This window comes from Zingiber officinale, chromosome 3A (genome assembly GCF_018446385.1).
Source record: "Zingiber officinale cultivar Zhangliang chromosome 3A, Zo_v1.1, whole genome shotgun sequence".
Taxonomy (NCBI): Eukaryota; Viridiplantae; Streptophyta; class Magnoliopsida; order Zingiberales; family Zingiberaceae; genus Zingiber; species Zingiber officinale.
In genome coordinates this window covers 2,416,727-2,431,446 of record NC_055990.1, presented here as the reverse complement: position 1 = coordinate 2,431,446, position 14,720 = coordinate 2,416,727, and the positions used below count along the sequence as shown (strand labels likewise).

The window sequence follows — 14,720 nt, the reverse complement described above, 5'->3', positions numbered from 1 at the left end:
CCATATACATGGCCTATTTAATATGCAATAAATTTTGTTGACTAAAAATAAATTTTAAGTTATATATATATATATATATATATATATATATATATATAATTAATATATAAATATGATGTTATTAAAATACTCATATATATATATATATATATAATGACAAAAAGTTAAATACGTTTATTCAGCGTTCTTTCAATTCATCCTAAGGTTAATATATATATATATATATATATATATATAGATATATATATATATATATATTCTAGTTCATCAAATTCTAACCATTTAATATTATCTTTTAATATTTAACTGATATTTAATGTTACCTTAGTTTATTATTTTTTAAGAAAAAATAATAATTTTATTAATTTCAAATTTTATATTATGATAAATTGGGCTATATTTATCCATTTGCCCCGGCTCCATTAGCAATATTTCACTCCCGTCTGGGCTACGAAGCCGACAACGACAACCACGGCACCACCGCTTCTTCCTCGCGCTTCCGATGGGATCAGCTGCGCCGCCTTGAGCTGGTGATCTGATATTCTGATGTCCCATCACTTCTATTACCTCCTTGGACTCTTCAATCAGGCCGAGATCCCGGTAATTTTGCCTTCATCCCCCCTTCTCGGCGAAGCCAATTAGGGTTTGGTTCGGATCTTGACTCAATCCGTATTGCAGCTGATGTCAAAGAAGGTGATTACGAGAGAGGAATGGGAGCGTAAGCTTAAGGAGGTGAAGATTAGGAAGGAGGATATGAATAAGCTTGTCATGAACTTCCTCGTCACCGAAGGATATGTGGAGGCCGCCGAGAAGTTCCGCATTGAATCCGGCACCGAGCGTATCCTCTAACTTATTTGCTGAAATTTGAATTTTGAGTTTATTCTTCGCTTTTGTTTTGATTCTTCTCTTGATAATTGCGATTTGATTTTCCTTATATGTGATTAGCGGATATTGACCTCGGCACGATAACTGATCGCATGGCAGTGAAGCAGGCTTTGCAATCTGGCAACGTCGAGGATGCTATCGAGAAGGTTAATGATTTGAACCCCACGGTAAGATCCAAGTTTGTCGCTGCACCTTTCTTAAGTTACTTGCCAGTATAATTTTACGATGCTAACTTAGAGAAGGAAGATGGATCGATGTGAAAAAATTATTTTCATATATAAGTTAGGAATTAGGTCGACTAATTGTTGTTATATGATGCTACCCGTGCTAGTATTTGAACCTACTGAAAATTGGTTTTGTGTACTTGCAGCCTTCATCTATATTGTAGGAATTCTCACCCTTGGTAATTTATGGAACCGTATAAAATTTATCCAAGAAGGCATTGATGGTGCAGCGGGGTCGGCAAGAGGGGAGGGGTGAATTACTTGTAAAATAAAAATATCCTCCTCAACACTTTCAACTCAAAAATAATAGCAACAATAATAATAAGAAAATAAAAATAAGAAAAAGCAGGAAGACTCAGCGAGTTGACTTGGTTACAACCAAGAAGGTTGTTAATCCAAGACAGTTGGAAAGCGCACTAAGAAAGTCTCCTTTACTGTAGGCGGAGAAGCCTTTTTACACGCTAAGAAAGCTCACAAGTTGCTAGGAATTGATTACAGAGTTGATTAAATAATTTCCTAGCTCCAGGGGCCTTTATATAGCTCCTGAAAATCCTATCTCGAGGGTTGAGGGTGCCTCCAACGAGGTCGAGGGCGCCTCCAACAAAGGTATGGATAAAACTTTATCCAATCTGCGAAACAGTCATGTAGACTGGGTCGAAGGCGCCTTCAATGGCATAGGGCGCCTTCAATGTTGAGGGCGCCCTCAATGTTGTTGAGGGCACCTTCAACCTGCATGATATAAATAGCTTCCAACTTTTCTTTTTTTTCTTTTTCCGAAGCTCCGATTGCTTGGGTGATTTCAACCAACTGAAATAAGGCTCATCCGAACTCAATTTCCGGCCTTCTCCTCGAGCAAGCTTCCGTCCCGGCTTCTCGTCCCTCAAACGTCGCGCACGTTCTTCTCTTCCATCGGAGTACTCTTCCGCAGATCTTTCGTCCTTCGGACGCACCGAGCCCGTCAACTCCCTTTCCGTGTCGTCCTTCTCGCTAGCTACGTCTTCAGCTCAACTTCCTGCGCTCCTAAGTTCCTGCACACTTAGACACAGGGATCAAATAACAAACAAGACCTAACCTAACTTGGTTGATCACATCAAAATAACCACGGGGTCCAACAATCTCCCCCTTTTTGATGTGCATCAACCTAAGTTCAAGTTAGGGAACAAAAAACAGACAAGTAATTTAAAACTAACATTTTAAGCAAAAAGGTTGCAATAAAAGAATTTGCAACACTAAGTAAAAAAAATATAAAAACATTAACTCCCCTAAAACTCCTCCTAAACTTGTACCTATCTCTCCCCCTTTGATCACATAAAAAAAAAGGGGTAATAATTTTCAAGTAAAAATATTCTAAGTAAAAGGTATTCAAGTTTTAAAATAAATCATTTTTAAGCAGGAAAATTTTCTAAGTAAGAGAAAAATTCTTACTTAGGTAATTTAAAAAAAAAATTGAGAAATTTCCAAAAAAAATTGTTTAAAGCATTTTCTAATTTCTAGTTTCATACTTTGTCAGTAAGTTAATTAAATGTTTTATTTCAATATTTTGGCTTACTTCCCGTGTCGTCCTTCTCGCTAGCTGCGTCTTCCGCTCGACTTCCTGCGATCCTAAGTTCCTGCACACTTAGACACAGCGATCAAATAACAAACATGATCTAACCTAACTTGGTTGATCACATCAAAACAACCATAAGGTCAAACGGACATGTGAAAACTTGGCAAATTTACATTCATTTTTGTTCATAAAGAATACCAAATTATTGGCTCTACTTTTATTGGCATACAGTAATCATGATTTTCTTATACCTTTCATGTTGGGTGGATATATATCAGCTAAGAGTTTTATTCACCAACACTTCAGGTTAAACTTCTTTTTCCTAGACTCTGATGGAGATTGATTGCCAAGCTTGGTTGGTTAGCAACCCTCTATAAAAATACCAATAACTTACTTGTTGAGGCTTCTTTAAACAGTGGAAGCTTGCTAGAATAGGTATATGAAATCAATTATCATTTATGTATCTGTTAAGATGTAGTAGGGGAGATTGGAATGTGAATTTCACAATATTTTCACATCCTTAGATTGGTTGACGGCATGGGTTTACAATGCACATTGTGAGAATTGTCATATTTTCTAGTCATTCAGCTTGTGTAATTGCTTATACTCTTTTTTTCCTTTGTAGCATAGTTTTAGCATAATGCTAATCTCCGTTCTAAGTATTTCCACTCTATAATCTGGTACATATAACAGACTGCTGTAATGATAGTCCTATCTCATGCTTTGTCTTTTTGCATATGCATTGTTAAATAGGAAATACCAATCATAGAGATGATATAGTCGAAGGATAATTTTCAGAAAATACGATGTCTGTAGCTTCAATTCTCTTGTTTAACTTTGGATCATCTAATATAAGGCTCACTGCTGGCAGGATGACTGGTCTTATGAGCATGGTTTAAAGTGTCTTGTTGAGACGGTCGAAACGGGCGAAATATCTGGTTCCGTTCGACGATCGGTATCGGCACAACTCGGCACCAAGCCTACGACAGCTGTGACGTGTTGCATGACCCCGTGGCCGCAGCGAAGGGGTCGCTCGACCCCGCAACAATAACAAGGGGGTTGCATAAGCCTTTCGCTGCCGCCACGGAGGCGTTGTGCGATCCTGCGGCTGCTACAGAGGGGTCGCACGATCACCGTGATCGTGTTGGAGGAGTCACACGATCCTCGTGGCCATGGCTGAGGAGTTGTGCAACCCCGCGACATAGTTGAAGTAGCATGAGCTCGCGAGTGGCATCGTATTTCGGATTTTTTTTAATTAAACTTAGGTTAATTATTTTAATCAACTCCTAGTTATGATGGAGATAATCTAAATAGGCTTTATTAAATCCTCATAAAATTTTTATTTATTTATTATCTATTTTCATATCTTTTCCTTTTTTAAAAGATTATTTTTTATATTGTTTATTTTGTTTATTTTTAAATATTTATGTTAAATATTTTATTTTTTTAATTAATATATTTTATATTTAAAAAATATCGAAACTATATTGGCACGACACGATACGGTACCAAAATTGTAGCGTTTCGATCTAGGACCGAAACTTCGACACGGGTCAAAATTTTAAACCTTGCTTATGATGCTCTTCTATATTTTTTAAGATCAACACAATTGTGGGCAAACGTCAAGTGGTCATAACAAACTTGAGATACATTTGAAAAACTAGGCTGATCCTGTCTGGAAGCTGAGAAGACGAACCTGCCGGTATGACGTGTCTGGAAGGTTGACCGCATCCCCATGACCCGGTTGATGATCTGTCCACTGCGTTGACCAAGTCGTCTGAAGTCCTCCTCCGGTCAACTGTACCTGTATCCAGTGACCGGGTTCCCCCGGTCTCTGGTACCTCGGTGCTCGAGGCGAATCCCACAAACATATAAGTAACCGCATAATAGTATAGCAATAAAATGAACAGATACCGAGTACGAGAACTTACCCTGGCCCAGGGGGGCGCCCTCGGATGGATGGATGAGCTGGTCGTGTCGCTAATCGAGTCGCAGCGGCCCGGAACAATACAGCGGCTCATCGGCCGGCACACGGCACGCAGGCCGGATAATACTAATGACTGTGCCCGTCGTATTGCCGGAGGTGACGGCGCTGGACGCCGGAGGCGCTGGCCGCCGGAGGCGCTGTGGCGCTGCTGGAAGAAACGGCACCTGCCGCTGGAGACGTCGCCGGGATAGGAGGTGGCGCTGGATGGCGGGAGAAGCTGCGGTGGCTGCTACACGCGACGGCGGTGGTCGCCGGACTCGACAGCGGCAAAGGCCGCTGGACGCTGCGGCTATGACCGCGAACGGAGGTAGCGGTGGCCGTCGTTGGCAGAACCCACAGCCGTTGGGGACGGCGGTGGCGGCAGGAGGTACCGGCAACCGCTGGAAACGGCGGTAGCACCGAAGGTGTGCTCTCCCTGGTGGCGACTACAGCTCCCCACGGAGCAGAGCGTGGAGTGAGCTATAGAGAGAGAGAGAGAAAGAGAGAGATGGCTAGCTGGTGAGGAAGGAGAAGTCGGCGGCGGCGGCGTGGAGGAGGGGTGCTGGTCGTGGCTTTCACGCGATCATGGCGGCGGAAAAACCCCTCTCCTATTCCTCCCCGGCGATGGTGGACACGCACCAAAGGAGCTCCCTCCTATGCACAGTGGCCCCCCCTTCCTTTCCTTCGTGAACCGTGCTCCCCTTATACTTAAAACCCTTAGCAAGTGAGATGACAATAATGCCCTTTGTCTTCCCTATTATCACACTTCGAGCCCTCCTCATATATCCGTATCACAAGCCTTCCCTTCAAGTCTAGTCGAAGGAGGCGCGAGTCCGACTGACTAGACAGTCCATCACCAAGGCTCAACCGCTCTCGATGCCAAAGTCAAATCGATGAACCCAATGTACAAGGTCACGCGAGCGGTCGCTATAATAATGGTGTCGCATGAGATAGCAACAGTGCCGAGCGAATTAAGTCGATAACCGGCCCGATGTCGAGTGAACGACAAAACATCAAACGAGCGGCAAAACAGCAGGCGAGCTAAGAGTGCAAGGATAGTAGACTAAGCGACATGCTGGACACCGAGTAGACCGAGCGGACGAGCGATGCCTAGCTCACGACCACGAAGATGCTGAACGGGCGATCGAAATGATGTCGATCGGACGGATAGATGTCGGGCGGACGATGCCGCGCGTGCGACCGGAATGATGTCGATCGGTTGGATAGATGGTGGACGGACGTTGTCGTGCGAGCGATCGAAATGATGCCGATCGGATGAATAGTTGATCGACGGACGCTGTCGTGCGAGCGATCGAAATAATGCCGATCGGACGGCTATGAAAGTGCTGACTGTGCAGCCTCAAGAATAGTCAACGAGCGATCGTAAGGTGCCACCCAGCAATCGAGTGAACTAAATGGAATGATGCCGAGTGACCGCATCACTCGTGAGTCGATCGGAAGTGTAGCCCGTGAATCGAAGGCTCGTGGAGGCGAAAGTCACGAGCCGAACGGGCGCATAACCTATATTCTGGTTTGAAACCAATGGAGATACTCCTTGTTCGCGACCATCGGAGATAGCTCGACCACGATCGGGGGAGATAAGAAATACGATATGCTGAAAAGCTGGCTCGAGGCCAGTGATAATCGCTCGACCCCGAACGGGAGAGATAGAATATCTGAAGCTGGTCCGAGACCAGTGCCGACCGCTCGACCCCGAACGGGGGAGATAGAATATCTGAAGCTAGTTCGAGACCAGTGCCGACCGCTCGACCCCGAACGGGGGAGATGAAATAACTGATGCGCTCAACCCCGAACGGGGGAAATAGAATATCTGATAAACTAGTCCATGTAGCGGTCTTCAAGCCGGGGTTTTATAGTCGCCGGTTCGACTCTACGGTTTAACGTCTGGGCTAGACGGTCTTCAAGCCGGGGTTTTTATAGTCACCGGTTCGACTCTACGGTTTAACGTCTGGGCTAGACGGTCTTCAAGCCGGGGTTTTTATAGTCGTCGGTTCGACTCTACGGTTTAACGTCTGGGCTAGACAGTCTTCAAGCCGGGGTTTTTATAGTCGCCGGTTCGACTCTACGGTTTAACGTCTGGGCTAGACGGTCTTCAAGCCGGGGTTTTTATAGTCGCCGGTTCGACTCTACGGTTTAACGTCTGGGCTAGACGGCCCTGAGGGCTAATTCAAACCTGGCCGATCGGCTCGGGGGTCTTCGCCATCGAGCCCGTGGCAGCCACGGGCTCGTATATAATCCTCCCGGCCGATCGGCTCGGGGGTCTTCGTCATCGAACGTGCGGCTCGGATATAATCCTCCCGGCCGATCGGCTCGGGGGTCTTCGTCATCGAGCCTGCGGCTCGGATATAATCCTCCCGGCCGATCGGCTCGGGGGTCTTCGTCATCGAGCCTGCAGCTCGGATATAATCCTCCCGGCCGATCGTCTCGGGGGTCTTCGTCATCGAGCCTACAGCTCGGATATAATCCTCCCGGTCGATCGGCTCGGGGGTCTTCGTCATCGAGCCTGCAGCTCGGATATAATCCTCCCGGCCGATCGGCTCGGGGGTCTTCGTCACCGAGCCTGCAGCTCGGATATAATCCGCCCGGTCGATCGGCTCGGGGGTCTTCGCCATCGAGCGTGTGGCTCGTATATAATCCGCCCGGCCGATCGGCTCGGGGGTCTTCGCCAACGAGCCTGCAGCTCGGATATAATCCTCCCGGCCGATCGGCTCGGGGGTCTTCGTCATCGAACGTGCGGCTCGGATATAATACTCCCGGTCGATCGGCTCGGGGGTCTTCGTCATCGAGCCTGCAGCTCGAATATAATCCTCCCGGCCGATCGGCTCGGGGGTCTTCGTCATCGAGCCTGCAGCTCGGATATAATCCTCCCGGCCGATCGGCTCGGGGGTCTTCGTCATCGAGCCTGTAGCTCGGATATAATCCTCCCGGCCGATCGGCTCGGGGGTCTTCGTCATCGAGCCTGCAGCTCGGATATAATTCTCCCTGCCGATCGGCTCGGGGGTCTTCGTCATCAAGCCTGCAGCTCGGATATAATCCTCCCGGTCGATCGGCTCGGGGGCCTTCGTCATCGAGCTTGCAGCTCGGATATAACCTCCCGGCCGATCGGCTCGGGGGTCTTCGTCATCGAGCCTGCAGCTCGGATATAATCCTCCCGGCCGATCGGCTCGGGGGTCTTCATCATCAAGCCTGCAGCTCGGATATAATCCGCCCGGCCGATCGGCTCGGGGGTATTCGCCATCGAGCGTGTGGCTCGTATATAATCCGCCCGGCCGATCGGCTCGGGGGTCTTCGCCAACGAGCCTGTGGCTCGTATATGATCCGCCCGGCCGATCGGCTCGGGGGTCTTCGCCCGAGGAACTAATGCAATTCATATAACTGACAAAATAAATAACGGAAAAACTGACCGGGGTCATGAGAACGGCAGAACTCTCCGGCATCGTCCATCTTCACGTTCCAGATCAGGCGCGTTCCCACAGACGGCGCCAATTTGATCCTGTCTGAAAGCTGAGAAGACGAACCTGCCGGTATGACGTGTCTGGAAGGTTGACCGCATCCCCATGACCCGGTTGATGATCTGTCCACTGCGTTGACCAAGTCGTCTGAAGTCCTCCTCCGGTCAACTATACCTGTATCCAGCGACCGGGTTCCCCCGGTCTCTGGTACCTCGGTGCTCGAGGCGAATCCCACAGACATATAAGTAACCGCATAATAGTATAGCAATAAAATGAACAGATACCGAGTACGAGAACTTACCCTGGCCCAGGGGGGCGCCCTCAGATGGATGGATGAGCTGGTCGTGTCGCTAATCGAGTCGCAGCGGCCCGGAACAATACAGCGGCTCACCGGCCGGCACACGGCACGCAGGCCGGATAATACTAATGACTGTGCCCGTCGTATGACGGCTGCTTGGAGGGTGATGACGGCTGCCCGGAGGTGTCGGTGGCTGCGGCAGGGGTTGCCGGAGGTGACGGCGCTGGCCGCCGGAGGCGCTGTTGGAAGAAACGGCACCTGCCGCTGGAGACGTCACCGGGATAGGAGGTGGCGCTGGACAACGGGAGAAGCTGCGGTGGCTGCTACACACGACGGCGGTGGTCGCCGGACTCGGCAGCGGCAAAGGCCGCTGGACGCTGCGACTATGACCGCGAACGGAGGTAGCGGTGGCCGTCGTTGGCAGAACCCACAGCCGTTGGGGACGGCGGTGGCGGCAGGAGGTACCGGCAACCGCTGGAAACGGTGGTAGCACCGAAGGTGTGCTCTCCCTGGCGGCGACTACAGCTCCCCACGGAGCAGAGCGTGGAGTGAGCTATAGAGAGAGAGAGAGAAAGAGAGAGATGGCTAGCTGGTGAGGAAGGAGAAGTCGGCGGCGGCGGCGTGGAGGAGGGGTGCTGGTCGTGGCTTTCACGCGATCATGGCGGCGGAAAAACCCCTCTCCTATTCCTCCCCGGCGATGGTGGACACGCACCAAAGGAGCTCCCTCCTATGCACAGCGGCCCCCCCTTCCTTTCCTTCGTGAACCGTGCTCCCCTTATACTTAAAACCCTTAGCAAGTGAGATGACAATAATGCCCTTTGTCTTCCCTATTATCACACTTCGAGCCCTCCTCATATATCCGTATCATAGGCCATATGATCATATTAGTATTACAACCTAAGTAGACTGCTGGAGGTTGGACTTTTTTATGGATTAATGTATAAACCTAGCAACTTTTACATTTTGTTAATTTAGAAAAAAAAACATTTTTTTCATATTTAGCCTATTCAAGATGTTAAAAAGTAGTTCTAGACCGTAGGTAAGCACCTAGGCTGTGCAACTTGGTATTACAATACAAAAATATGATTAGACACTCAAGTTTACAATTATAAATCTTAATTTATATATCACACTGTAAGCACACATACTAAAAATCATTAAACATATAATAACAACAAAATAATCCTATTTCACATTGCAACTAATTAAACAAAAATTAAAATCAATTGCACAATACTTTAAAATCAATCCACATTGCAAGAAAACGCATAACAAATTTGTAATTAGTGTCATACTACAATATCAAAACATAAAAAATATCTATTTTCATACGCTCAATTTAGGAAGTTAGTTTAGGGTTATATTATCTGAACTCATCCCTTTCACTAAGTTGCTCATTTTTTTCCCAATGAGCTGAACTAGGCACCTAGATAGGTTTTCAACGTGATTTGCTTGGGCTGCCTAGCCAACTGCCTATCTCACCTTTTGAATCAACTGCCTAACAAGAACCATGTACCTTATATGTGAAGCAGGAGGCTGCTAAAATGTTAGGCAGCTACCTAGGCTGCTCTTTAAAATTATGAGTATAATGTTAACAAATTGTGTTAAAATGTAAGTACATGTTGCATTCTTGTCCATCTTTACAGGGCTAACAGGGCACCATTATAACATTATGTCAACTCAGCAAAGTGTATATTGGGATACCTACATCCATTATTTTTGCCTTTTTCGTGATTTTGATGTAAATTGCATATCACCTCGAATATGTCAAAAATTCAATGTGTAATCCATGTTGGCATCCCAATATAAAATGCCAAGCATCAAAAACTCAATGTTCTGTGGAGGCTATTTAAGTTTTTTTAACGATGGGTGAATAAAAGTTTTAACTAGTTCTAGATTTTAATTAGATTTGAGAAAACGTGGAAAGGCTATGCTAGGTTTACATATTAACCTTTTTTCGTAAAGAATTTGATTGTTATTTATTCTATTGCTTAAAATCGCATTCTTTGCCATTTTGCATTTGCTAAAAAATTCATTCCATCCATCGACTAGCATGCAAAAACCTTTGAAATTCCCAGTATGGTGAGTGGATACTTTATTGTGAGTTATCTGTGAGCTTCTTTCGAGTGTTGATTTGCGACCGCGAGCTTCCTCAGCAAGTTCACCCATGACCTCAAGCTTTGTTCATGAGTTTGTCCACAACCATTAGTTCATTTGTGAGCTTTAGCTTCGAAAACCTTCAAACCCCATAGTATAGCGAGTGTGCCCTTCATGAGTTCATCCACAATTGTGAATTTCTTATGTGAGTCCATCCCCGACCGCAAGTTTGTCTATGATTGCAAGCTTTGTCCATAAGTTCGTTCACGGCCATGATTTTGTCTGCGACTGCAAAATTTGTACGGCATCATTTGCGGCACAAGCCGAAACCACACTATAGTGTCTCATTTTAGCCAAGACTAAAACAACCGAATGGTTCAATTCATCCAGTTAACTTGATCTTGCTTTGACTAATGAAGTATATTTGCACAGTGCATATCTGAGCTTCTCATGTGAACCTTTTTATTTAGTACCTAGTATGTTGTTCTGGAACACATACTTCAATTTGTTGTTTCCAAACTGTATTCATATGATTTCAAAAGTATAAACTGTACTGTAAAATGAAGTGTTTTCTTACATATTATTTAACTTGGCGTATTCATTTTGCAGATTCTAGACACCAACCCTCAACTGTATTTCCATCTACAACAGCAGAGATTGATTGAGCTGATTCGCAGCGGAAAGATAGAGGAGGCTCTAGAGTTTGCCCAAGAGGAGCTTGCACCAAGAGGAGAAGAAAATGTATGTTTTTTATGCTTGCTTAGACATCAAATGAGGTTTATTGTCATTGTGTTTGACCAACTTAGACCAAAATAGGTTTGCATTTGACCTACTCATATTGGTAATTTTATAAGATCATATGCTTAAATCTAAGAACCTTGTTGTGGTTTCTATACTGCATTGTTTGGTTGAAAATACTATATTCATTTCCCAAACAAAATTTTAAACCAGTTTATTCTATTTTTTATTTGCTAGTTCTGATCGCAAGCAAAATGAATGTGCTGGTTTTGTATCTAATTCAATTATATACTGATTTTGGCAGCAAAGTTTCCTAGAAGAGTTGGAGAAGACAGTATCTCTCTTGGTATTTGAAGATGCAAAGAATTGTCCTTACGGCGACCTTCTAGATGTGTCGCAACGCCTGAAAACTGCAAGCGAGCTTAATGCTGCCATATTGACAAGCCAAAGTCATGAGAAAGGTTGGTGATTTTTATTCTGGTTTGAGTTTCATGTTGTTTTCTTATAGAATAAAACGTCTGCTTGAATGTTCTAAAACTAAATCCCCTATTAATGAACCTAAATCTCAATGCTTCATGATGGATGATCTAGGCTGTTGCTAGTAAATTCAATGCAGATTCGAATTCCTTTCACATCTTTGTGGTGCCAAACATTGCTTAACTTGTCTCTAGCAAGTTCAATCATAGAAACCTCAGTGATTGTGGATTTTTAGTTTTCTTCACAGAGCTTTCAAATCCACACAATCATATTCTTACACTCAAGTATTGTTTTAAGTTCATGTGAACAAGACTCAATCAATACTTTTGGCAGATCCAAAGCTTCCAAGCATGCTCAAGATGCTGATATGGGCTCAGAATCAGCTGGACGAGAAGGCAGTTTACCCAAAAATCAACAACCTAACTGCAGCGGCACTCGAAGACCCAGAAATCTGAATTATCTATAGCCTATCTCGCATGCATGCATCTCATCCTCGTACGAAAGCCTGCAGCTTGCATGTATGGCCAATAAAAAAGTTTTGCTTGTGACTCGTAGATGTATCGATTAGCATAGTAATTGTTCATCGAATGTACACAGTCCAGCCATTCCTGTTACTTTCTTCATTTTCGTTTGCCATAAGCTCTTCTGGGTTGTTCCACAGTACTGGGCACTCGAGGTCTGTAAGCGAAATCATTGATGCCTCCGAGAAGAGCATAGGTTACGGTATCCCGTCTACGGAGCTTTCAGGTGAAGTGGGTCGGAGAGAACCCACTCGACTATGTTTTGGTAGATTGAGATCTGGCACCATTATTTGAGGTGGTGTCAAAATCTCTGAGTTGGTTAGCAAACCTCAATGAACAACTTGCTAGAGATGGGAGTTTCCAAACCGGTAAAAATCAGTAGAATAGAACCGGTCAACCCATATAATTCGAACTCCATCCTGTGCTAAATCGCACTCATCAATTTGCCTGTCATCATGTTTTACATAAATTAACATGCCAACTGGTCAATTCAAAGGTTTGATCTACATGTTGATCAAGAAGATTAACCACGGTCTGTCTTTTGTTATAGACCGTCAAGTCAACAACAACAATAATAATATAATGTTTTTCAAAAAGTTTGTTTTATTATAATATCTAAGCAAAATTGTATTTAAACAAAGATTATAAAATGTTACCAAGAATAAATATATCATTAAAATACTTTAAAAAGTATTGTTAGTGAATAGAAGAATCGCTCTTACCGTTTCTCCCGCGGCTTAGGCATTCAAAAAAATGAAAGGTCAACAATTCGTCTCCATGTTAAACAGGGAGGGGCCCATTTAATCCTCCTCCCTTTCCTCATTAATTTCTCCTACCGTCTTCTTCCAATCTTCATCTCCCATGGCGTTTCCGTGGAGAGGCCGACGCCGGCGCATTCCCTCGCAGAAGTCAAGCGGCTGATCCTCTCTGCTGCAGGATCCAGTGCCACCGATGAGTTCTCCTTCGTCCCCCACTTCCGGTGCCCAATATCTGCAAAAGGCAAAATCACTCGTCTCTAGCTTGTCGCACCTAACTAAGGTCATTACGAGGGAAGTAAATCACGGTAGCTGAGAGAATAAGTGGTGAGTGGGGTGAGACACACAGAGTCCGAAGATTTACGCCCGACATCCCTGTGGTTCGACCCCACGTTTTAAGCTGCAAACGTAATCACCACTTACCATCTCAGATAACCATCAATATTGCTTGAACTCATGGAGGGTCCGATTACTATGCCCACCGGCATCACCTACGACCGTCGGAGCATGAGGAATGGCTCGAACACGGTCATGCTACTCGCCCAGTCACCAATCGCCCCCTCAACCTTGACGTCGGACTCCTCCTTATTCCTAAGCACTCCCTTCATCGCATGATCCAGGACTGGATCGTCGCCGCCTATGGTCCAAACCACTTGCCCACCCCCCAAGGCCCTCCTCAACCGACCTGAGCCTACCGATCTCGTGTCGGAGGTCTCGAACACTGCCAGAGCGCGTAACATGGGCCAATGAGAAGGGTTGGCATCCATGGCCAAGCGACTTGCCCAAGAGAGCGAGTGGAACCAGCAGTGCTTCGCATCCACCGAGCCCGCCCCGTGCGGTCGTCGTGGCCTTCCGTGCATTCGCGGAGGAAATTAACGTCGGAGATCAGTGGCTCACTACAAAAAATTAGGAAAATAGCGATGAAGTATTAGCGACGAAACATAATATCGTAGCTAAATAACGATATTTGCAACTAAATATAGTATCGACACAAACTTTTCCCATTTTTTTAAAAAAATATATGTTTGCAATGAAAGTAAGTACCGTTCGTCGCCAATTGTTTTTTTAAAAAAATATATATATTTTTACGACGATTCTAGTGGCGAATTAATTCGCCGCTAAAAATTTAGCGACGAAAACTGGTTTTTTCGCCGCAAATGATTAAATGTTTGCGACGAAATTGGGAATTTCGCCGCTAATATCCGTTTTAAACCCTAAATCTGCCCCGACCCTCTTCTTTCTCCTGACGCACGCGATTTTTCCTCCCTTAGCGATTCTGGGATTCTTCCTCTCTCATTCCTGCGGCCTCCCTCCTCCGGCGAGACTCCACCGACACTGGACTGACCCTTTCTTCCTCCCGACACACTCGATTCCGCGATTCTTCCTCCCTCATTCCTACGCCCTCCCTCCCTCCTTCGGCGAGACTCCCCCAACGCTGCACCGAACGCCTTGTCTCTTCCTTCCTTCCGGCGAGGTGACTCTTCCCTCCTTCTTGCTCTTGTTATTGCCTGTTATTGCTGTGGATTTGTGTTCTTCCTCTTGAACGTGCTTCATATCAGTTCTTTCCACGAACGTGTTTCATTCAAACCTGCACTGTTCTGCTTCTTGTTCCTTTAGTTTTTTATTTGATTCAAAAGTACATAGTAGACATGAAGCATCTCGGTTCATTTGGTTTCGCATAAGGAGTACATAGTATAGAAGATAATGTTAATTTCGTAGAAGGAGTGAGCATTAATT

At 45.3% G+C, this 14,720-nt stretch overlaps 1 protein-coding gene across 1 annotated transcript; it reads left to right on the top strand.

Moving 5' to 3' along the window:
- Positions 1–416: 416 nt before the first annotated feature.
- Positions 417–12,346, top strand: LOC122051007 (protein GID8 homolog). Its single transcript, XM_042611903.1, has 6 exons — positions 417–600; positions 679–838; positions 946–1,052; positions 11,102–11,233; positions 11,535–11,691; positions 12,041–12,346. Exons 1-6 carry the CDS (start codon positions 547–549, stop codon positions 12,160–12,162), a joined length of 732 nt encoding a protein of 243 aa, XP_042467837.1. The 5' UTR covers positions 417–546; the 3' UTR covers positions 12,163–12,346.
- The last annotated feature ends 2,374 nt before the right edge of the window (positions 12,347–14,720 follow it).

What these genes read in the sequence shown, in the direction of transcription:
- LOC122051007 (XM_042611903.1), top strand. Translation starts at nt 547, where the DNA reads ATGTCCCATCACTTCTATTACCTCCTTGGACTCTTCAATCAGGCCGAG. An exon ending in TCAATCAGGCCGAGATCCCG is followed by an intron (nt 601 to 678) that starts GTAATTTTGCCT and finishes TCCGTATTGCAG; the next exon opens with CTGATGTCAAAGAAGGTGAT. An exon ending in CACCAAGAGGAGAAGAAAAT is followed by an intron (nt 11,234 to 11,534) that starts GTATGTTTTTTA and finishes TGATTTTGGCAG; the next exon opens with CAAAGTTTCCTAGAAGAGTT.